At 41.5% G+C, this 25227-nt stretch overlaps 1 protein-coding gene across 1 annotated transcript in view; it reads right to left on the bottom strand.

Annotated features, from left to right (window-relative positions):
* Positions 1 to 25227, bottom strand: part of DCDC1 (doublecortin domain containing 1) — a 279224-nt gene that overhangs the window by 13012 nt on the left and 240985 nt on the right. Inside the window, exons 26-35 of the mRNA XM_081153073.1 lie at positions 24851 to 25010; positions 20876 to 21034; positions 19548 to 19748; positions 14468 to 14561; positions 12043 to 12213; positions 8287 to 8472; positions 6820 to 7023; positions 5357 to 5549; positions 4561 to 4713; positions 3754 to 3855 (exon numbers count right to left, since the gene is read on the bottom strand). Of these exons, the coding sequence (XP_081009199.1) occupies positions 3754 to 3855; positions 4561 to 4713; positions 5357 to 5549; positions 6820 to 7023; positions 8287 to 8472; positions 12043 to 12213; positions 14468 to 14561; positions 19548 to 19748; positions 20876 to 21034; positions 24851 to 25010 (1623 nt within the window). The remainder of the gene's footprint in view (positions 1 to 3753; positions 3856 to 4560; positions 4714 to 5356; positions 5550 to 6819; positions 7024 to 8286; positions 8473 to 12042; positions 12214 to 14467; positions 14562 to 19547; positions 19749 to 20875; positions 21035 to 24850; positions 25011 to 25227) is intronic.

Below are 25227 nucleotides of genomic sequence, written 5' to 3' on the forward strand. Positions count from 1 at the left end.
CAGGCATTGTGCTGGATGATGCAAATACAAATATGTTCGAGACCAGATGCTTGCCTCAAAGGCTTACACTTTGGTGGGAAAGGCAGATGTCAACGAAATGATTACAACAATACTCGATTGCAACTGTGCTGCACCAGGGACACACAGGGCCTATTAAAGCATGTAACAGGAGCTGCTGACCTAGTCTGAGGTCTCAGGGAAGGCTTCTTGGAGATAGTAACATTTAGGTGGATATAATAATAAAAATACTAAAAATGAAGTTGAGTCCTAGTTGTGTTGCTAAGGCACTCTTAATGCGTAGATTTTCAGAATATGACTATAAACAAAACTGTTTAAAAGTAATTCAGTACTTGCAGAAGATAAAGCATTTGTGTTCTTGTAGCTCAAGTTTGTAGAAATAGATACAGTAATAAAAATAAGTGGCAGCAATGACTTTTCATAGAAACCAAAATCTTATGTACCTAATAAGCATTCATACGCAATTTACGAAACATAATTGAACCAGTCAGCCAATGAGCTACAGTGGCAATGCCATTACACAACATACTTTGGGGAAGACACAGTGGTAACAGAAAAACACATAACAGAAATTTATGCACTAAACATAGTTTTTAGCCAACTCTATTCATAATGTGAAGACAACATTAATTTATGACACAAATTCTTATGGATAATATTTCAATAAATATTTTATTTATAATGCATTTCGAACACTAGAATTTTGCTCAATTAATGAGAGTGCAGCAGTAGTTTATCACTTGCACTATTGAGAGCCAGGATTTGAATATAGGAAAGAGCAAAAACCATTATTTGTTTTCTGTCAACTTGCTTCTAATGGTCTTAAGAAAATGAATACACCTTCACTATAATTGTCATAAAGAGACATAATGTCATCACAAAAGGTTCTGGTTAGAGGAATGGTTTTCATAACAAACTATTATTTATGTAGGTGAGAATACTGAAATCAAGCAAAAATGTATTGAATAAATTATGTTTATTTTCTTACTACCATTTTCTATATATCCTATTTTATTTCACACAAGATCAAGGGAAAGCAATGATAATAGCCAGCTATTAATGGGGAAAGCTAGAGAACATGAGTGCTTTGCTGTTCTTTCAGACTATAAATCTCAACTATGCAACCTGGACAGCTTTCCCCATGCCCCTCCCTGTTTCAGCATCATCTGTGCCTGAGAGGGTAAGTCTACCTTATTTGGGATTTCATTTAGCAGCTCCATTTAGTTATCACACTAAATAAAATGATCTAGCATTGTCTTTCTATAGAACAAAGGTGATACTTTGGCCTGATGTGCCATTCTTTACCTTTATTTATCGGTGTGTAATACCCCAAGTGGGAACATGGGCTGCCTTCTCAGGAACCCCTATGCTAATATTTATTGAGTATGTATTATGTGCTAAGCATGGTGCAGCTGACATCTGTTACTCAATCATAAAAGCCCTAAGAAGTATTGTGATTAACATTAGAAATGGTACATAGTATATGCTCAATAAACATGTGTTGCCTTTACCAATGACTATAATAATAGGAAAGAATCGACTCAGCCATTCTTCATACCTCGCATACCTCCTCTTTCGTCCAGTCCTCAAAAGGCTCACAATCCAACAAGGACTGCAGTTAACTGGACTTAGACCTATTCTCCTTTATCCTTGTAATCCCCCAAACTAGAAAAGCTCTTCCTCAGAGTAGGTATTTTATATGTATGTATTGAATTTACATTTAATAGCAGATAACATAACAGCTTGTGCAAAGACCCAAGATTTATCTTAGCACTAAATTCTATGAGAAACTACATCATTGGATTTCTCCATAATGGAAATCATCTGACCAAATACTCTTCAAAAGTGATATTATAGATCATGCCGCCTGAACCCTAAATGCCCTTTTAACACTTAATTATAATAAAAGCTGAAGACTTGATATAAAGTCAGAATTCAGCCAAGGCAGCTCTGCCAGGTGCCATCCTCAGTATGCTGCTTTGTATTGATTTAACTCGGTACCGGAGCAGAGCCGAGAAAACTTGCTGGAGTGAATGGCTGAAAATCCGTTCATTCTTTCATTCGATCTTTCTAAAACCATTCAGAGAACAAATAAGAAAAGTATATAATGTATAACATAACAGAGGAGAGACAGTCACACGTTACATGACCAGGTAACTATACTAAGGTGGTAAGGGCTATCGGAGAAGTTCGGGGTGTGGTAAACCACATGATCCCTGACTTGGAACGTCGGGGAAAGTGTTTAGAAAGAAATAACAAGTAAGCTGAAAAGTACAGAATGAGAAGGAGCAATCCAAGAGGACAGGAGAGGAAAAAGCTTGGGCAGAGGGGGCTGAATTGTGCAAAAAGCTCAGAATTAAAAGAAAGCACCTGGTACGTGTGGAGGACTGAAAAATTTTAAAAAATGGGTGGAAGGGAATTGGTGAGGCAAGAGAGAAGCTTACAGAGAACCATGGAGGGCCACATTAAGGAGCTCCAACTTTGTCCTAAACACAGGGGAGCTCTGAAGTGGGGGGTTTTCTGCCTGGAATACCATGACGCCTTTGCATTTTTGCATGATCGCTCCTGCTCTGGAATGTCACCATTACACATCGAATGGAAATTAACTGTCAGGACTGGAGGCAGGGAGACCAGTTAGAAAGCTGTTCCAGTAATCCAAAGAATAGGCCACAATAGCTTTAACTTGGGCAATGACAGTGGGATTAAGGCTGTTAGAATTCATTTGAGATAAACAATAGATTCAAAGCAACAAGAGCCACTGATACTCGCTTGGAAAGTGAGAGAGAGATGCCTACGAGGACTCCCAGGTTTCTGAGATGAAACTCCTGGGCGGATGGTGGCAGTGTCCACTGTTAGAAGAAATGAAGGAGGTAGGTGTGGGGTGATATGATAACTTTAGTTTTGGACACACCCATGGGACGGACACTCAAGTGAAAATGTCTGGCAGCGGTCATAGGTTCTTTTCACTTAGACTCAACAATTCCTTTGGTAAGAACTGAATAATCATCATTTAACTCGGAGTTCTGCTTAGTGCACTTGAGTAGTTGTGCTGTTTATTGAAGCAAGATTCACATGCTTTAACACCAGGCAGTGCACACACTCAGGAGATGAAACTCGCCATGGCAACCAGAGCCTGAAAGGCACTCCTTCCCAGACTAAACTCCATAGCGCAGTTTCTCCCCATAGGACCACTGCGTATCTGAAGTGCTAGGCCAGGAACTTCAGACTCTGGGACAAAAACATATGGAAGATCAATTGCCAATTGATCACTTTGCCTATGGATAGCATATCTTACGCTGCATGACAAGAGGGAGCTCTTCTGGGACACTGACAATGATCTTTGAAGGATTTAGAACTTCCTCCCTCAGATTATTTTCAAAACTTCTTCCATCGCAACACCCAAGGCATGACAGCAAGTTTTGTTCCAGGATTAATTCCAAAGCCCACAGAATGTCAGTGCAGGAACTGTTTCGAACCAATAGGGTGTTATACGATCCGGACAACTTCCTAACTTTTTAATGTATATATAAATCATGTGATATTTATTTTAATATAAAATTTACAAATATAAAATTAGTACTGAAACAACATATTATTAGGTTTTAGACTCCCTCAAGTGACTTTTGTAGCACTATATGTGTACATATATAATTCAGTTAAACATCTGGTACCTAATGGTAAAAAAAAATTTGTTTAGAATTAAGCATGGTGATACGTGATTTAATTCATACTGACCTTTTAACTGTCTCATTTTGTGTTTCATAGTGTCTAAATCAGCCAAAATGTTGTCCTTTTTTAGCCAATTCTGTTTTTCTAATTTTTTTGCTTTCTGCAAAGCTGGAGTAATAAAAATAGATGATATTTTATTTTGCATTCTTTTATCAACAGCGATTTATCATGCAAGCCAATAATTTATAAAGAACTTTCTGCTCCAAGAAATAGATTCAATTAGAAACAAGTAATTAAAAGGTAAGGGTCATTAAAAGAAACCTCATTTGAAAGATGACAGGGCTTAAGGCATTTCTTTATGGAATACAGGGGGAGAAGGAGAGAACAGTGCTGTTTTATTATATAGATTTACCATATGCAATAGCCATATTTCATTTTCCACTTCCACAAACTATTTGGAGGTGATGAAAGCCTGGCTTGGAACCACTCATTTTTTAAACATCCACCTACTGCCTAAAGGGTGCAATTCTTAAAACTGAAAATGTGCAGACAGGTCGTCTTCAGTGTGAATTAAACTCATTTGTTATTTTCTAATGTATACCATTATTCTCAGTCTTTATAGACCAAGGATCTCTTTATCAACTAAATTAGACATTTTTCCACGCAGAATACTCCGTTCCAGTAAGAAAAAAAGGCAATTGTGCAAATATAGGAATCTAGCTGTTCTTGTGCACATTAATTGATAGACCTCCTGTTCTTTGCATAAATGTGATGTGATGTCGACATTATACACATTCAATTCATTTTCTTATAAATTTATTTCTGTCTCCCTTCTTACACTTGCTTGAAAGAAAGCAAAAACAAAAACCTTACCACTGGGAGATAAAAATGGTTCCCCACAAGATACCCAGATGGCAATTGGATTTCTGTGAAAGTGGGTCAGCAAAGACTCATCTATACCATCCAAACTATCCAATGTCACAGGCGTTGGAAATAATTTGTTTTTCACTCTCAGTCTTGGGTTTTCTGGGAAACAAATATCACATTTACCATTGTCCAATGGAGAGAGAGATTTATATACATGAATTCATACATATACTCTTATGAACACACAGTCATATTTATGAGGACCGAGTCAGTATATATTCATGTGAATGTGCACCTGGCCCTCATAATACAATGCGCTAGGAGCTGCAATCGAGGCACACTTGCTGGAGCTCCTGGGAGTTAGGAGGAGCGATGGGGATGGGCAGGAGCGAGCAAGGGAACCTGGAGGGCAGGAGGTATGGGTGCCTTCTCTTCAAATCATAGGAAAATACTTGCATTGATTCAGCCCCACTTTCTTAAGTGGTCTCCTGTTGGTTTGGGTTCTGAATTTAAGAACAAAAGCTGCTCAGATTGCATAAATTAGCTAAGCTGTCAAACATATTTTATAAATTCCAGGCATTTTATTTATTGATTTGGTGCTGAAACCAATTTTACATTATTTTAACTTTTTCTTATGATTCTGCAAAGTAAAAACAATATGAGAATCTTATATGTGAATATCTTCCTATGATTTTGTGATCCTAGAAGAGGTGATTGGATAAAAGAATCACAATTTACTTTCTTAAAACCAAACGTAAGCAGAGTCAGCTCAATCTTGTAGAATGTAATTAGCCTTGCATACTTTTAATAGCCGTCTCCATGGCTCCAACAGAGGCTGCCTCTTTCTTCTGTTCCTCGGAGCCTTTGTGGATAAAAGGTTCATCTAGAGCCCATAAAACCAAATCACGCAAGGAAAGGATTGGGGTTCCATCTTTGGTATATACTTTGGAGGCTGCTCGGGCAAGGCCAAGCTGTTCCGTGCATTCTGTAAGAAGCTAGACAAAACACACTGTGAAGAACTGAGAGGAAACAGTGACAGAACTGGAATAATCATGAAGAGCTTGTTATCTTAGAAATGGGAGAAAATCCTTTAATCTGAGAAAGCAGAAAGCTGAATAACTGCCAATTTGATCTTTGATTAGAGACAATTTTTGATATTAGATTGTTCTCCTTAATCTCACACAGTGTGAGTCCAATACAGCTGTGAAAAGTCTTAGCTCCAAAAATTTAAAACAGGAGCTGATGTATTTCCTTAGGGTATTTTTAAAAAAAAAAAAAACACGTTTAACCTAGAAATCTACTTTTAATTTTGTTGCTTTATAAGGTATGAAATTGTTGCCATCATCTTGATAAACTGCTTTAAAAATAAATGAGTAGCTGACTTTCAAACCAAAAGCTGACACACATTATGACATCCATTTTGCAGATGGGAAAACAAGCTAAAGAAATAATTTTGCCAAAGATCACAAAAGCCAGCTGTGGGTCCCAGGATGAACCCTGGAGTAGCAACTTTTGTACTTTGCTTTTTCCATTGAACAACAATATCTTCATTTTAAAAAATCTATTTATATTCAACCAAAGAGGTGAGTTAACAAGTATGTGTGTGTGTGAGTGTTTGCAAGGGAGTCCCAAGGGTAAAGCCATATCATATATAACAAACATTACTTATAAATTATGTCGTTAAGGGTATTGACAAGATAATCACCAGACACAGAAGAACAAAGCTGGGTGTGGGCCTTTGGGGCTCTCTTCCTTTCCTGTGACTATAGGGGACAGCCTCTAAGACAGAAACCACACATTCCCTGCTAGCACAGCCCCAGCTTCTCCAATTTGAAAATCAAACAAAACATCCTATAAACAAATAAGTGCTCAGATTCTCCAGTGATAAGTGAGGTGGCATCTCCTAAAATATGCAGATGACATACAACTTGAAGTCGGAATGAGAAGGAAGGGAAAAAGGTGTTCTGTCTATCACAAAAGTGAAAAAAATCCGGTCGTCTGGTTTTCCCCTTGCTTTTGTGTATCTTTGCTCTGGAGCCAATCTGAAAGCCATATTCTGGTTTCTCATTTTCCTGAGATCGTATCCAAAGAAAGACACTAAAAAATAAAATCTTCACGAAAACCGAGATCTTGATCTTACCATCGTAGATTGGTGAAACCGGCGGGGACATTTATCACTCAATCCCACCGCTGTTTCCTTGTCTAAGAATCACCATCATCATTACCTCTGAGGGTGCAAGAAGCATTTAACTGATAGGCACTTACCATGGGGAACGTTTCGGCCACAATTAACTTCCCGTTTCGACACCCATCTCCGTTTTTGTATGCAAGTATTTTCACTGCCTTCTGGTGCGTAGCTGCCGGGCCACCAGGAGACGCAGCTTGCGCGCGGGTCTTCATCCGTAAAGAGAATAGCTGCTCTTCGTAATAATGGAGAGTTTTCTCAGCCTCGTAAGAAGACAAATCAGCCTGATTTTTAAAAGAAAAAATCATAGATCTACTCAAGCTTTTGTTTCTTGGTATAGTTCAGTCTCTCGATTTGACAAACACGTGAGCGTACCTATGGCGGCATCTAAATGCTGAGATGCTCACCTCCTGTGCCAGGGGCACTGGGTGCCGTGGTGGGAGGACACGGGCCCGAGCTCTCCCCCCAGCCTGTGGCCGAGTCTCTGGGTGAGCCTGGCCTCTGGCTGTGCTCCTGGCCGTCTCCTGTTTTCTACTTTGCCTTCTCCTATGACAGGAGATGGGGAAGGAAGCCAGGGCCAGCGAGAGCCCGGGGCTGGGGTAAGGGGGCACCAACAGCGCAGATACTCTCTTCGTCTTTAACGTTAGGACGATGCCCTCCCGGGGGCGGATACTGACGAATGGGGGGGGTAGCTTTCACCCCCTGGTAACCAGGGTGGTGAACACCGCACTTCCCTCTCCCCTTTCCAGCCCAACACAGGGTGCTGCCCTGAGGGAAAAGCTCTGTCTGAGATGCTGGGATGCTGAGAATTCTTCCCAGTCAGCTCACTGCCACCTCCTAACCACCACCCACTAAGCCTCAAGCAAAGACCAAAGCCTCAGACTTCCCCGGACGACGACTTCCCTTCCCCTTCACAGCTATTGCTTCTGTTGGTGTTTATTGTAACTGCTCCTGTCCCATCCCCCAGCCCCTCGCCCCCGCAATGTGCACAGTTTAGGGGAGAGGGGAGAGTGATCTGGGAATGGGGCGGGCCCACCTCTTAGGAATCCCTGCTTTTTACACGGCTGTATAAGTTCCCCTTAGCTCTTCTCATGCCTTAACTTGAAAGAAAGGATTTTTTAAATGGTGCCATTTTAAATTAAGATCACAGGAAAGTAGCAGGGTTTTTTCCTTTTCCATAAACTATAAATAACACTAGACACGGGTGCGTGAATCCAGCCCCCAACCTGAAGAGTAGGAGCGTAAAAGCAGCTCCACCAAGTAAAGATCCGCAGTGACTTCCTCATCTAAAGGCAACGCAGAGAGCAGTTGGAGGTGTCAGCGGATGATTAAAGCCCCAGAAGTGCCCAATTAACTCCGAAGAGTGTATCGAACTATTAATAGACAATGTATTTTAAATTACGATGGGAAAAAGGAAATCAATGCAGGTGAGATGGTAAAGGTGCATCAGCGGAAGATGAATTGGGGAAGTGGAGATGAACTTGAGTGCCAGGCGGACAATGAAGGCTTCACCGCCAGGTCCTGGCAGCGCTCAGATCGTCACCCACCTCGGCCACACGGATGGTCCTGAAAGGCCCTCGCGAGAAGGGCGTCTGGGTGTCGGAGCCCGAGGCGCAGAGGAACGCCAGCCCCCCAGGCAGCGGCCTGAGTCCCTTCCCTGCTCTCAGGGATCGTCCACAGGCCAAGCACAGAATCTTTTTTTTCTTTCCAGCAGGTGAGAGATAATAGTATCCCTAAAAAGAGGAACAAAGAATGCTTTTACGTAGGTACATCTAAATTATAATAGCATTTTTGTAGAATACTTTACAATACAAATAAGGCATTTTTATAATCCACCTATGCTAAATTTGAACTTCTTCAGGAATGCATTATTTTGCTCACTAATAATTATATTTTAAAAATATTTCCAAACTCTGTTGACTAAAAAAGCTTAGAGACAATGATAATTCAACATCATGCATATAACTTTTGCCCAGAATCAGGGTTCCTTGGAGGAATGGCTACTTCTATATTTGGGGCAACAGATACACAAGATACTTAAGGGGTGTCATGTGGTGCTCAGAAAGAGAAGTAGCCATCTGAGAGTATAGGAATTATGTCAAAAAGACACAGGAGCCAACATGAGGGGCCTCCACTGGCCCAAAGTGGTACAATTTGGAAACAAAAAGAAGAATGGTAACCAAAACACTTTGTTTGCATGTGAAATGTGACTTTGCTGCTTCTTCAATCAAGAAACAGGGTTTCTTTCTCCTTTCCCTGAATCTGGGCAAGGCCATGTGACTTGCTTGGGCTACTGTAGCATTAGCACATGTGATGTAAGCAGACGCATGGGAAGTACTTGTCCTTCGAAGCTTGCTATCTTTTGGCTGCAACTGGAACCCTGAGGCCACAATGTGAACCCACTTGAGCCAGCCCGCCCGAGAAGCCTCGGGGAGAACCAGGGCCCCCAGCTAATAGCCTGCCAAGCACCGGGCATGGGAGGGGGGACATCTTTGACCATCCAGTCCCTACAGAACCACCAAACTATTCAGGTACCACCAGGTGACGGCCACATTAATGACCAAACTGCTCATTTGAGTCCCACCCCAAGTTGCTGACTCGCAGAGCAAAAAAATGGTTGTTTGTTTAAATCACTAAGGTTTAGGTGATTTGTTATGCCACACAGATAAGTGAGATAGAAAAAATAAGCATTTATCCTACCATCCCTTATAAACCACATTTTTGGGTACTCAAATACCTAATTGAAGAGGTGAAGTTCCTCACATTAAAAGTTCAGCTAATAAATGTGGGGGGAAACTGTAGAATTAAACAAAATTGACCCCTTTGAAACTCCTAATGAAATTATTCATTTAGGCAAAGATCACCAAAGGGTGAGAGAAGTCACTGGGAAATTTTTTAAATGTAGAATTAGGTTATAATCATGTGTATACACTGATAACTGGTATCACTAAAAATGAAAAATCCAGATATTGTATGTCCACATAAGTGACAAATGTGAAAAATGCAGTGAGGCTTATAAACATTCTTGTAAAAAAAAAAAAAAAAAAAAAGCCGAACCTAAATGTAATTACCGGTCTAGTGCTAAATTTCTGCTATAGGAATTACAGAGGCTAGAGAAACAAGTTAAAGGATGCCACAAGAAGAAAACAGGTAAATCCAAATAGAGGCATTCTAGAGGGCAAAGGACCCAGATTCTGCATCTAAATGCCACATAGGGACCTTGTTTGAATCCAGGCTCAGACCAGCCAACCACAGGAAGAATTTGTTAGGGTAACTTGGAAATGTAATTAAGAACAGGTATTTAAAGAATTACTGTTAATTTTATTAGATGTTATAATGGTGTAATGATTATGTAAGAAAATGTTCCAAGTTTTCAGGGGCACGCACTTCAGTTGGAGGTAAAATGCTATCGTGTGGAGTTCTGTCAATGTTTTCAAGCCTTGATAATAGTTGAATTTTGATGAGAGATGTATGAGAGTTCATTGTACTAGCCTCTCTACTTTTGAATATGTGTGAAAATTTCCATAATAAAATTTTAAAGTACTTTCCCATAGACTCTCTAATTGGCTTTGTTCCTCACAAGGCTAAAAGTTAAGTACAGTCAGAGTTAATATCACCATTCTCAAGTTACATAAGAGAAAACAACAGCTCAGAGAGGAAAGTTTTTATCCAAGGAGTACATGGCAGAGCTGAGATACAAAACTGTGGGTTCTGATTCCAAGATCTTGGCTGTTCTGCCTTTTCCATTCGGTTCAACTACTCCCTTTAAGTAATAGAGCTACCTCAATTCAAAGCCAACATTTAGATGATACTTTCGAAGATTTAATTCTCAAATTTCACTATGGATTTCTCTATATGCACATCTGATTTCCATTTTTCTACAAGTTACTGGAAGGCAGAAAATTAAATATCCCCTCTCGGATGGAAGTGAATGAATATTACATGCAGAGTCATTTAGATGGAAAACCATGGGGTTCATGATGAACTGTGTGCCAATTCATGTATTAGCTGGGGTATTTCTATAAAGTGAAACTCCTCCTCACCCAATGTTTTGTTATCCTTAGGTACAGTTCATAAAGGGGGGAAAAAATGCTTGACTATTTCCCAATTTTCTTTTTTTTTTTTTTTTAAATATATCTTTATTGACTTCAGAGAGAGGAAAGGAGAGGGAGAGAGATAGAAACATCCATGATGAGAGAGTCATTGATCGAGCCCGCAACTGGGCATGTGCCCTGACCAGGAATCGAACCCCGATCACCTCGATCCTAGGTCGATGCTCAACTGCTGAGCCACGCCCGGCCGGGCACTATTTCCCAATTTTCAAAGTAATGAATTGGTTTCATAGCATCATTTAATTGTGACCAATGAGTTGTTGCTGTTGTTTAATATCAGTAAGAACATATGGCTTTAAACACATCTGATGTATGACAATCCTCTGCACTCATTAGCCGTGCCGATGCTTAAATCGGTTCATCTTTGGGTAGTGGGAGCCTTTCCAAGTTGACTTGATCCATTTTAAGATAACATTACTAGTCTGACAGTGTCTGCTAAGAGGTACGAGTTCGCAGATAAAGTAGAAGGGGTGCAGGGGAGAGCGCAGTGAAAACCGGAGAGATGCCAAGTGGCATGGGACATCGGGACGCCCCTCACTCAGCAGAGCTGGGAATGGTGAGTGAAGCGGCGGTGGCTCAGAGACGTCTAAAGGGAAAAGTGGGTCTTAGAGTGTCCCATAGGCGCTCCACGAGATTCACGTGAGCCAGTGGTCAGCGACAACAGCCCGGTGGCTTGACCACAATATCTCAGTTATTCGTAAAGTATGGTGCAAGTGATTCCTTACTAATAAAAATTAAAGGGCCAAATTTGAGAAATTATTTTCTTTACAGATTAGAATATATTTAATGCTTAGGCCTATGATCAGTATAATGTAACAGAGCGAAAGTCATTTACACTCAGTTGCATGCTAGGCTTTCCGGAGTGGAAGTGGAGTGACACCGGCGAGGCAGGGACACCTGCGGGAGGGCGGTGTGTGTAGGTGTCATCCCTCAGGTGTGTTCCGGAGAACTGATGATGGACCAAAGGTGGTGCTGGTGACAGGGAACCATTGAAACAATGTAAGTAGAGAGTAATACCAATATCCCCTCATTCCTTCCCAGCCAGAATCCCAGAGTCCATGCGATTTCATTCAAGAATCAGTGCTCAATTTGTGTGAACGTAGGTTTTCTAGAAAAATAATCTCTTGCTTTATTAAATCACCCATTTCCACCTTGTTTTTCTTTTATCCCCAGTAGGAAAGAGCCACTTACTGGTTGATCAATGTTTTCGTTTTTAACCACAGAGGACGTACAAATCCCAGCATAATTTGCTGCCGTGACTTCTTTATCCAGTGCCGTGCTATGAAAGGCCATGAAAGCTTTCATATTTTCAATGTAATTCCACTTTTGATTGGAAGTCCCATTGTTATAGGGCTTATATTTCTTAAAAAAACACACAAAAATCAAGAGACAAAATCTGGAGTCAAATGGGAGAGTTTACAATTTGGTTACAGCAGCCATAGTTCCCATTGCATAAGTTCAGAAAGTACAGATAATTATTCATTCTGCCATGTAGTTTTAACCACATATTTGGTGGTTAAAAAACTTCATACCTGATATTTGATTTTATATACATAATATTTTTTATATTTATAAATAAGTATTCTTTACAAAGATAGGATCGCAAAATATATACATTTGGTAACTGCATTAGGTTTGGGTTTTTGTTTTTTTTTTCCTTAACAATATTCCATGAATCTTTTTTGAACATTTTTAAGGATATATACTATATGATCTTAGGGATATTTTATTTTACCATTCTCTAAAAATTAAACATGCAGATTCTCAAATTTTCCTTACTATAAGCAAAAGAGTAATGAAGAATTATACAGATCAATCTTGGTGTAGATCTATAACTTCTTTAGAACAAACTCTTCAAGTAGAATTGTGGGTAAAAGAACACAATCATTTTAAATATTGTGATATATCATATAAAGCTTTATCGCAGACAGATACTTTCCAGATAGGTTATTGTAAATTACACTTCCACCAATAGTATATTTTCCTAACACTCTTGCCAAAACATCATCAATTTATTAACTGAAAAGTAATACCTTGTTGATATTTTAACTTACATTTCACTGGTTATCAAGGATTTTTAAAAATGTGAATTTAAAAAAATTTTATATGTAATGGAAACAGCATATTTATTCAAATTATAAAACTTGGCTTCAGCAGAAGTAAAGAAAAAAGTAGTTTCCATTTAAGAGAATTTAAACCAGCAGATTAGTTCCAACTAAACATATCATGACACCTGAGGGAACTTTATAATGAATAACACTTACTTCACCAAGGAGAGATTGATAGTAAGGAGGAAAATAAATGAGCCTTAAGAATTGATTTAATAGGTCAAACAATAGAGCATCCCTCAGAGGTATGAAAACAAAGACTATATTTCAAGGAACAGGGAGGGAGCCTAGTAACATTAACCTAGCATGCCTCATTTTTATTAATTTACATGAACTTTAATATTTTCTCACAAACTGATTGCTTCAAGAAATAAAAATGAAACAGCAACAACAAAAAAAACATCTTGAAAGGTAATATAAATTATCTTGGGATCAAACTCATTTCTTATAAAATGGGAACCTTAAGGGAAACATCCATATCTATAATTTTATGAACCTGATTAAGGTACTAAATTTGCATCTGCATAAGGTTTTTATCTCGCTGCCAAAGAGGCACCTGACAGGGAAGAATGTGATGCTATATATACTGTGACTCCTGGAACAAATTTTAAGCCCATATTTGTCATCCGGATAGAAGACTTAATTAAGCTGTGATATTTGTCCAGATTGCTATGTCCCAATTTTGGATTCATTGCTATTAAAAACATGGAATAAAAGTAATGTTACTTGGAGACAATAGATTCTGTTCAACAAAAAGATGGTAAATAGTGTGAAGGATACAGAAAGTAAATGCAGAGCAGGGGTGCTCCTAAACTTTCTCTCCTCCTAACAAGAAAAAACACATAAACACATATTCATTTAGGAGTGCCGTTGGTTATAAGTAAGCGAGGACCACAGACAAACATGAAAAAAATCTCCCCGGGTGTTTGCCTAAAACTCAAATGAAGCCAGACTTCTTTGGAGTCTCCAAAAATCGTTTGGCTGCTGTAAGTATTTGCAAAAGTATGCTGAAAGTGTATTTCAAAGGAGTGTCTTAGAATTAACACTATTGAGCTCACGTCCTTTAGGCAGACCCCTCTGACCATGTTCTTTCCTTCCAGATGCCAGGCAAGAGGGGACTTGCGCACGTCCTGGTCACTGAACTTAAAACACCTGGTGCATCTAACGGCCCTTCCACCGACTGCACCCGCCACTGACACTGCAAGCTACGCGAAGGCCACGGAAACCATTGCTCCTGCTCAACATGGGAACCGAGTTCAGGAACACGCGTGGCTCCTGCCGTGCAGCAAGCCCACCATCACCATCTGTTAGATTAAACTAAATTAGGAGCTACGTGAACATGTTCCATTTGAAATCTAAGCAGAATGCTGTAAATATTTTAGCAATAGCTCTCAAGATAGAATCCTATGACATCCGATTTCTTTCTCCACAACAAGGAGGCCTGGAGCTTTCCTTGCATTTGGCTAAATAAAGGACAATGGTTCCTCCTGGGCCTGGGCACCTCTTACCTGAACGATCACCGGATAGCCACAGGCTGCATTGCCCGCCTTGGTCATAGACGCGGCCAGCACGAGCTCTGGGTTCCCCGCCAGGCGGAAGGTCCTTGGGAAACAGGGTCAGGCACGTTACAAACAGCAGGCCCAGGCAGAGCTCCCCCTGGGCCACGTCCCAGTGTGTCACCGCCTGTCTGCGTTCGTGCTCTGGGATAACGGATGGGAATCCTTGAAGCATCGCTCCCATTCCTACAGCAAGCACGAAGCTGTGCTTTCCCATGGGGAGCGCTGGGAGGGCGCTGCAGGAGGAAGGGGCTCTCCTGCTCCTTCTGGCTGCCATAGGGCGTCCGTGCCTGGGAGTGGGGTACCCAGTGATGCTCTTCCCTGACCAAGGTGCCCAGAACGCCTGGTCCCTCGGCACCTTCACAGCCCCAGCCTGGCCTCCTGATCGCCTGCGTGTGGCTCTCCCGACACAGGTCCTGCATGTCCCAGGCCTTCTGCCACAACAGCACCCTGCTCCCTTTACATGCCCTTGTGTCCAGCACAGAGGGATCCTCCTGCTTGCCCAGCAACCAAACGCCAGGCCTGGCCGGGCAAACCAGCGCATTTCTCTGCCACCCAGCGGGCTGCAGCCATACCTTTGCCAGTGGGCTTTGAACTCCAGCCCTGGGGAGGGGCGCAAGTCCAAGTCTGTCCTTTCTTGCATACTCCCCCTCAGCCTTAGGGTATCATATAGAATTTACATATTTTAAAAATATCCAATAATTACTCTTTTATCATTGTTTAATAATTCTTTATGTTAAACTTCCTCTGTTCAAGTCACTGTATGGCTTCTGTCTCCAGACTGTACCCAGACTGATATACTCTCCTCCCCCATTTAATTTCTATGGGGAACAGCGTGTCAGAGTCATTAAGAGCATGGATTCTGGAGTCACAGTGCCTAAGTTTGAGTCCTGGGTCCACCTGTGGGTAGCTCTATGGCTCTGCTTAACAACTCTGAGCCTCAGTGTCCTCATCAGTAAAATGGGGTAATGGAGCATGCCTCATCGGATTATTGTGACAATTAATGAGTTAATACACATAAAATTCATAGAATATTGTCTGTTGCATAGTACTTAGTATTAGCTACTATTACTGATGGGTGTGATTTTTTGTAGATTTCCGTCAATTTTTTTTCTAGAGGAGCATTCCTTAAAAGTCCAAGATTTATGGTGAATATTTTCACATGATCTTATATTGGAGCTAACAAAAGGCCCCCTTGACTGAAAAACAAAATGAAAATTATTGAGCTTAAAACTCTCAAATTCTTTTCCTCGCATCACTTAAAAGCAAAAATAAACCAAACATTCAAAGCTCCCCTCTGTAGAGAAAGAGCCAACTCTTTACATCTGTCAACCTAGTTACATTACAGACCAGCAGTGGTATTTCTGCTGTGGAAAATATGACTCCTCCTGAATGTAAAATTTAATGATGTGGGAGTCGAGGGAAGGGGAGAAGGTGGGAGAGATCTATTATAAAAGTAATAGTGTTTTCCTTCCAAGATTGAAAAAATTACAGATATCTAATTTAAATCTCCGAAATAAAGCAATATAAAATTTACAAAGTTTTGAGGAATACAGTAATATTATAACCGAATTTAAACATTACTCTTCTACAAGATAACCACTATTAATCTCACAATGTATTTCCTCATCCTAGTTAGCTAATGAAGTATCATTTTAAGTCCAAAGCGGGTATTCAACTTTACCAAATACCGTCTTAGCATTTATGAAGACTGTGCCCACGGCCAGAGAGCTGGTACTCTATACCGCCCCCTGCAGCCTCGGCACGCTGCAGGCCTCGCACCCTGCGTCCTTGCTGGCACTCGGTACCATCCAGATGAATGAGTGAGCATATATTTCTGCGGTGACCTACTGAGATGCCAATATTAGTCACCTAGCTACCTCTATGTTTTGCTGACTACAATGACTAGAGTAGACATAGCCACTTCCCCGGGCCTCAGTGCCATGCTCAGCCATCGCCCACAGCAGGATGCTTACATTCTGCAGGAAGCCCGAGCTTGTAGACGTCTATACAACCCCCCTGGGTGCCAAACAGCAAAGTGAGAAATTGCTCTGTGTCCCAGCGATATCCAGCGTGATACCACTGCCTCTTCCATTAGCCCGTGCTATGAGCGAATACAAGCCCCTTAATCTCCGTGAGCCTCAGTTTACCTAGCTTTGGAATCGAGTGACTAAGACGAGAAGATGGTTAAGATCGCTTTCAGCTCCAAGTTCCATGTTGCTGTATTTCCCCCTGTATAACTTCGAGTCCTGTTGAGGGGATTTTCATCCCTGAGGTTTTCTTCATATTTTTTTCATATTTCCCTTTAGAGACCAAATGATTAACTCAGATTGTGCCAGAGTTGAAAATGGGAGGAAGATGCCAGATTATCTCAGAAGTTGATCTGGACCTTCTTCTGTGGGGCTGGAAACCAAGTGAGTGCCTCTGGCAATCTCCAACCACCTTGCAGGGCCCCCTTGCCCATTTCTTATCCTTCCAGCCCAGACGAGGTATTATCCCAGCAAGGCCTCAATGAAAGGACTAAAGGTAGACAATTCTTGGCACAGTGATGCCACTTAGTACCTCCCGAGATGCTGGCAGTGAGCTCCTCTGCCTACACTCTATTAATACAGATTCTGAATGGGCAGTTGCCTCCCGAATTGTAAACTTACTGCCTGGACGAAATAAAGAGGGTGAAAAGACTAGGGTTCACATACATTTTCTACAGGCTCTGCTACATCCTGCAGTCCAAGGTTCTCCAGGCCTCAGCAGTCAACCAGAGCAAATAAATGGGTTTTAATACCCAATTATGTGAAAGAAACCAAAGCAAAATGCCAAGGGAAACTGTGAAAGAAAGAACTACTGTCCCTATGCAGACACACTTCTGCAGTAGGACATATATTCCTCTGCGTGGTGCCCACAACCAGTCATGCAGGTGTTTGCGGGAGTCTCCAGGTGGTGCTCGTGAGCAGGCCCTGTCCCACTGCCCCCTCCCCCCGCCCACTGCTCCACCTCTTCTCTCCAGGCTCCGGAGTTTCCGCCCAGGGATCAATTCATACCACCATGTCCCACCAACTGTCCCTCCCTTCTATGGCTTGACATGAGGAGGCTTCAAGGTGGCCAAGTTGCAGAGTGTTTTGGAAAGTGGTGGGAGATTGGAAGAGACCATTCTTGTCTTTTATGTTACACGTGGTTTGACGTTCCAAAGCAGTGCTGGTCATAGTCCAATGTTTCAGAGTTTTATGGAAACTTCTCTTTCTTTTTTTGCTTAAATAGCCTTGCCCTCTCCTGCTTTCTCCTCAGCACTCAGGGTGAAAAACAAAACCCGTGACGGACACGCAGGAAGCCCCGGAAAATGCCCTCTCTTCCGGTGAACAAGTGTTTCTGAGTTAAGCTCACCGTGCTTGGCTTTCTGCTGCCTCAGGCCACTTCTCTCATTCCCCATGTGTGTTCACCCCAGTTCATCAGCCACATCTGAATTCCAACCGAGGCTCAAGCAGGACCTGTACTACAATACAGAAAGCCGAAGCAGTAAGATGCATCTCTAAATTCTAGAAATGCAAAAATGCAGAGCAAGAACTCTGTAGGAACAGGGATATTTATTAGTTTTATTCCTGAACCTAAAACACTGCCTATAATAATTCTTTACAGCTGAATGAATGTCTTCTGGTCCCACACAGCAAGCTATTCACAGGAACAAAAGCCTGCTTCCAAGCTCCCCATTGCAAAGACAGCTTAGCTAGACTAGGATGAATGGGGCCGAAGGATACCTCACCAGGTCTGTGTACACGTTGACTTTTCAGCCTTCTCTAAAACAAGCCCAGCAAGCCCGCCTTGCTGGCAGTTTTGCTCATCTCAGGCAGTGAGCAGATTAAGGCCAGCTCCTTTCCCGTCCATGCTGGGCCCGCTGCTGCCACCTGCTGAAGCTCATGCAACCTCTCTCAAAGCAGGGACTTCTAAGTCTTTTGCATCACACACACCTTTTGAGAATCCAATGAAAATCACAGCTCCTTTCCAGAAAGAAACAATGTATTGCACAGATACACAAACACAAATTTTATATAGTATTTCAAAAGGCTGAAGAGGCCCCCGGAGACCCACCATATAACACTAATGGTAGAATCGGAAACAAACCAATCTAAAAACCAAGGAGCTATTTTCTTTCCTGTTAAGGAAATGTTCAAACATGCACAAAAACAGAGAGAAATGGCGAAGAAACCACCATGGACCCAACAGCTAGCAATAGTCTGTCATTCTTGTTTCATCCACTCCCCTCCCAACTGAAACACTTTTGCTTTTGCTGGAATATTTTAAGGCAAATCTGAGATAGCTCTTAATTTTATCTGTAAATACAACAATATATATTCAAGTGATCAGGACTTCTCTTTCTTTAACATAACCATTAAACCATTATAACACCCAATAAAATTAACAAGGCTTCCTTCATATTATCTGGTACTCAGACCGCTTTGAATTTCCTATTGTCTCAGGAATCACTGTCTGACAGTGGTTGGCTTGGATCTGGATCCAAACGAGGTCCACCCATTGGGCTGGGTTGACATATTTGTAAAGTAAGAGTTCGTTTTCACTGTGTTGAGTGGAAGCCAGATCAGTTGGTTATTTGATGAAGGAGGGGAGGGAAGGCACGCATGTGGGGAGGGGCAGGAGACTGAGTTATGAAAAACCAATTTTTTTTTAAATGAGGACTTTTTAGAATTCTTACTTGATCCGTTCAAATTATAAAAATAAAATTAGATGACAGTCTAGTTTTCTCTGGACCTCAATGGCCAGTTAAAACCATGAACCCAGTGGGTCAGATTTCACGTTTCTCATCTGAATCAGTAATGGATAAGCTCTACGTAGGCTACTGAGCGTTTACATTTGCTCTCACTCTCCTTCTGTTCCTCGAGCAGGATAAAAAAGTATTGGCTGTGTTAAATAGAAAAGCCAAAGTCCTCAGACACACACGAGCCTGCTCAGTGGGGACCACGCCAAAGCTCTTAGGCTCCCATTCACTTGTTGATACGTGAACCCCTGAATATAACGGGCTCACCTGCTGTCCTGCTCGTGCATCCAGCGCTGATGACCATCACTGGCGTTTTTCTCCACCAAAACCACCTCCACGCCTGAACGCACGTCGGGACCGCGCACCCCCACGACCAGCTGGGGGGTGGCACGGCTTATGATTTGCCCATCTCTGTATTCAAACTGCTGGTGGCAAAGCTTCTGCAATTTGCTGCGCTTTGAAGAGTAACTGAGATAGAGAAAATCCCATTAGGTGCAGAAAAATATCCCGAGCCCTTGATGCGCTGGAGGTGGCAAGTCGTGTTTGGGGGAGACCGGCCGTGAACCAAAGTCATTCACAGTGGCGAGCCACCGCCGAGGGGCGGCCGCAGTGCCACTCGCACTGCCACGCTGTGGCCAAGGGGCAGCTCTGAGTTTATTTAGTAACGGAATAAACGTTTATCCGAGAGGAGAGGAGAAGCTCATCAGCAAAGGAAAGAGACATTCAATTAGGAGATAATTTAGTTAAGGAGGAAAAATAAGTTAGGAAAGGGGGAATCGAATCAAAACAGAAAAATAAAGGAGTTCTGTTTAAACCATGAGTGTTTCTATCCTCTATCTACAGACTTCTTGGCAAATAGAAACTTCTCCAAGTTTTTCAATTTTCCCTCACAACTCATACTCATAACAACTCAACATATCACAATAGAAAAGATAAGATGCTAATAATTTAAAGGAATCTCTTACTAAGGATCTTAAGGGATTTAGCAAGCTTATTAAACATACTAAACATCACAATGCATTGGCAACTAAATTAACTTATAAACATCTATTAAGCCCCTACTATGTGCATAGACTAACACTAAATATTGAAGTGCCAAAACTGTTTAATACATATAAGCTGCTATAACATTTAGCAAATGTCTAAAGATGAGAGAACAATGCAAGGCCCTTTAGATTCCTGTCATTTCACTGGACACTGACCATAAAAAAATAAAATTAAAGAAGAAGAAATTGCATTTTATTAAATTCTTAAAGACATTGGAGCATCTTACATATTTATGCATAAGTTCATTCACACATTTATTCCACAAATATACAAGCTCCGTGCTAACTTTTCAGGAGGTAAAGATGGATGAGCTTTACAGAGAAGACACACCAGTAAAAAGAAATCACATTAGTTAAATAGTTAAAGTGAGAAGGACCTTCCCATCAATACTTGCAAGTGTTTCAGTCAAAAATACAAGACAAGCGTGTGTATGCTGATGAAAACAGCAGCTCACAGTCCTGCAAACGCTTAGGAAGATTCTTGCCCCACAGTGAGAACACCTAAGACCAGCTGGGAATCTCTAACAGGAATCCGTTGCACCATTTTACCTGTATGCCCTCTGTGGCTCCACATTTTCAAGGAGCTTTTCCTGCATTTTCTTTGGGAAACCGTCCCCCTCATCCGAGTTATGAGAAGTTTCCTGCCAGGCATACTTGAGAGGTGAGTGACGAGCCTCCATTCGGAGATGGGCTCTTGCATGTGCATCTCTATCGAGGTTCAAAAACAAACACGAATCTGAGAATTCTGACTTACACTCACGGAATTTTCTCTGAGGTGTAGTCTGATCGCTTCCTGAAGGGTACTAGCAAATCATATTTCCATAACGGCGCCTAACACTGCAAATCCACGTCCTACTAATACATCATTTAGACTTTTTAATATAAAATCGCAAATAAAATTCCTCAATTGCATAGTAAACAGCATTCATCTTTCATTAGATTTACTTAGAAAAAAATGGGACAGTGATTATATTTCAAAAATTATAAGAATAGCAAGTCAACAGTTTAAGAAATTCCTAAGAAACATGGAACGAGACTCCTTGTTCTCATTCATACATGGGTCATACTTCGGTCTGGAACAGTACAGACTAGATTACTGGGTTTCATAAAGTTTATTCATTAGACAAGTTAAAGGGATCTTAATTAGCTTTTCCTCTCAATAGAGGAATGTAGGGGGACACGAACAGCCTTGGCACACACGTTCCAGCTTTTGATGGAGAATTAACACTCAGAGTAAGTCGTCACCATCGACAGCTGTGCCCACCTTCTGGCTCCTTACTAAGAAGATGTGCGTGGAAGCACAGCCGCCACACAGATCTGTGTATGTCCAGTTCCAGGCCACTGGTTAGGGTATGTCTGCCTTCCACAGGATCATGACACGGTATGTGTACTGCTCGGCTGAAGGCAGGATAAATGTACAGGCAAAGCAGCGAGCATATTTCTGCATTCTAAATATGCATCTATGTAAATCACGCTCTCTGGGGGAGGCTGTGATCACCAAGGGCTGGTGGTAATTTGATATAACTGTAAGCACCATCAAATTACCAAAATCTTCAGGGATGTGTCCTGTGTTAGCAGAGCAGACCGTGCACTTTTCCAGTGTAACGAAAGTGTGACACGTGGATCTGAAATTGGTGGGCCTTCTCAAACGAAAAAAAAAAAAAAAAAAAAATCTCAACTGTTAAAAAAACAACAGTGCCATCTTGTGTTTAAAAAAAAACCAAACATTCAGCTTTCCCATGAACTCCATTTCTTTGCGGAAAAGAGAGAGAAAGGGTCATTTCTAGCTTTAACGTATTCAGCAGGGTGTAAACAATATTCTTCCTCCAAACTGAGATGTTTCATTTTCTAACTTGGAATTTATCGATATGCTCTCAGGTTTCCAAACAAATGAAGTCCAGTCAAGTCAATTTTAAAACAGCCATTTTAAAATCCATCTGGCTTTATTAATTCATTCACTTTCCTATTCATTCATTCATAAAACTAATTATTCATTAGTTATTCATTTCTTTAACTAATATTTATTGAACACCTACTATATGATAGCTGCAGAGTTCTAAGTGTCGGAATACGGTGATAAACAAAACAGAAAAGTTATCAGGGTTCTTGGAGCTTACATTCTAGTGGAAAGAGGAGAGGTAAGAGAATGAACAAATAAACAAGATAAGTGCCATAAGTGAAATAAAACAGAATATTGTGATACAAATGGGCTGGGGTGGGGTATACTTTGGTAATGGACTTAGAGAAAGCTCTTCTGAGAGATGATGTTTGAGTTGAGATCTGGACAATGGGAAGGAGTCAGCCACATGAGAATCTGGAGGGAGAGCATTCCAGGCAGAGAAAAGAACAAATGGAAAGGCTCTGAAGCAAGACTATGTTTTTCTCCTTTGAGGAACAGAGCCTGCTGTGACAGGTATGCAGTGAGTGAGGGGGCGGGTAATAGGAGAGGAAGCTTAGGGGGTGGGCAGGGCCTGCCTGTAAGGCAGGGAAGAAAAGGGAAGGTTCCCCCACCCCCACCCGTGCCAGGCTCTGAAAGCCTTTCCGTCCATAAAGCATCAAAGCAGAAGCTAGTGCTCCCCGAGTCTCTTTTTCACTGTGCTGCTTACCATTTTTACCAGAAATCTTTACATAGAACCCAGCTATCCAAAGGGTTCCTTCCAGATTTATGTTCAATCTCTTGCTGTATGGATGTCCCTTCTTAAATCACCCTATTTTCCAAATATGTGAAAACTGCCAAACAAACATATGGAAGAAAGTCTAGGAAAATCTTACAGTGACTTTCTAATGTGAGATGATTTAGAATCAAGTCATCAGAATTGGTTCAAAGTACTAATGAAAGTTAGTCTGGAAAAGAGATAACCCAGTGGGCTAGTGAGGGTGAGCTTTGAATGGTTTAAGGACTTTGAAGTAGAAGAGTAGGGCATAGAACAGAGATACAGATGAAGTCATAGGATGGAGATCTTCCAAACCATTATTTCAACATTAAAACGGGCTGCCTTGTGAAACAGTGATCTCCTTGTTACTAGGGGTATTCAAGAAGAGACTGTATCAAAAGGGCCGGCCTGGAACGTGCAGGAGATTCCTGGATTATGTTCTGAGTGGACTCAATCACTTTTACCTCAAGGACTTTGTTATGGTGAAACTTATGAATCAGAACACGGTGAATCTTTGCTCTCAAAGATGTTCTTTCTTTTTTTCTTAGTTTCTGTTTATTTTTTTCCAAGTGCAGTCTAATAACTCAGAGACTAGATGATACATTTTTAAAAAGAAGAATGAAAGGGGATGTTGGGAAAGTTTGTGGTCAATCCCCTAACCATTGAGGAAGATACCAGAGAGGTCAAAGCATTCTTTCTGACAAAGGCCTTCTGGTGCTTCTGTTAATGTGAGGACACAGAACCAATGACTCACTCGTCAAAATGTGAAAGTTTGATTCCTAAAATTGATATTCTTATAATTAAGGATACGAACAGTCTTTTTAAACCGTTTATAACAATGGTATATAAATTAACTTTCGTAGTTATTGCAATGGCAATTGGTCAGCTATTTGGGGTTTTATAATTTGAAAACTCAATCACTTATTTATTCCATAAATAATTATTAAAGTCAGTTACCCTGCTCTTCACAGAAGACATGTGACAGAGTTTTGGCCCTCAGGGAATTTCCAGGTTGGTGGCTGTTAGCATGGCAAGGGGGGGCACAGAACTTTGCTACCTTTGATCATCACTATGATTGATTTCATGGTGAAAAATCACTCCACAGGTGAGGACCAGGTAAGACAAGGCACTCCAGGTGGAGAGGAAGGAATACGTGGCTCAGAGGCCTGCAATGGTGCATGAATGGAGCATGACACATCCAGGTGACAGCTTGTAGCTGCTGAGCTGGAGCGTGGAGTTCATGTGGCAGGAAGAAAAAAATGTAGAGTGGAGGCGGGCAGAGGGGTCCAGTGAGGGCCAATGACAGGCCTGGCCCAGGGTCAGAAAGGCTCGGGATTCTAGACTAAATATTTTCTTCTGTCTGCATAGGTAGCCATTAAAGAACTGTAGAGAAAGCAGTGTGTTTTGGAAAGATAACTGTCCATAGATGGAACTTCGGGCGAATTGGAAGGTAGATTACTGTGGAGATCAAGACCCGTGAGAAAGGTTTTCAGAGATCCGGGAGGGCAGCTGTACATTTATATGCACCCAGCCTGAAACTAGGTCAGGGAAGAAACCTTCCTGAGGCCACATTTACGGAAGCAAAACATGATGAATTCTTCAAAGAAATGTCTGCGATTCTATGATTCTAGTCCTTAAAAAACAGCAGCATTATAACAAAATGACTGAAAGCAGATCATCGCGATGGCTTGAATATGGACGCTCCAGCTCCGTCCTTCTGCCGGGAAACCAATGAAACTCGAGCCCTTCCCCTGACACTGTCTTGCACACTCGGCGTGGGCTCCCCACGTGGGCTCTGCGCTGGCCTCAGGCTAATGAGCTGAGTTCAAAGGCTAAGCAGGTAGCTTTTCTGGCCACACCGATTACTTACAGAATTTTACTGGCAGCGCTTTCCGTTGTAAAAGCATGTTTTTGCACTTGCTCCCCCTCTGCTTCTATAATTTTCTTCTCTCCTCCAAAAGTCGCCGCAGGTTTACACACAGCAAGCCTGGCTCCAGGCACAATGTCACTTTGGACTTCCAAAACAAAAGCTGAGCAGAAATGCACAAATCGCAAGGACAGATTCATTATCATTGCAGAGAAATAAAGGAAAGCCCGTGCTAAAAGGAAAATGCAGAAAACTCCCAGCTACGTGCTATAGGAACACATCCTAAGAGTAAAGGATAGTTGCTTTTTAAACTAACACAGTGGAGGGCCCTGGCCAGGTACTCAGGGGGTTAGAGCATCATCCTGATACGCCAAGGTTGC

Source organism: Miniopterus schreibersii (assembly GCF_964146895.1).
Source record: "Miniopterus schreibersii genome assembly, chromosome: 12".
NCBI lineage: Eukaryota > Metazoa > Chordata > Mammalia > Chiroptera > Miniopteridae > Miniopterus > Miniopterus schreibersii.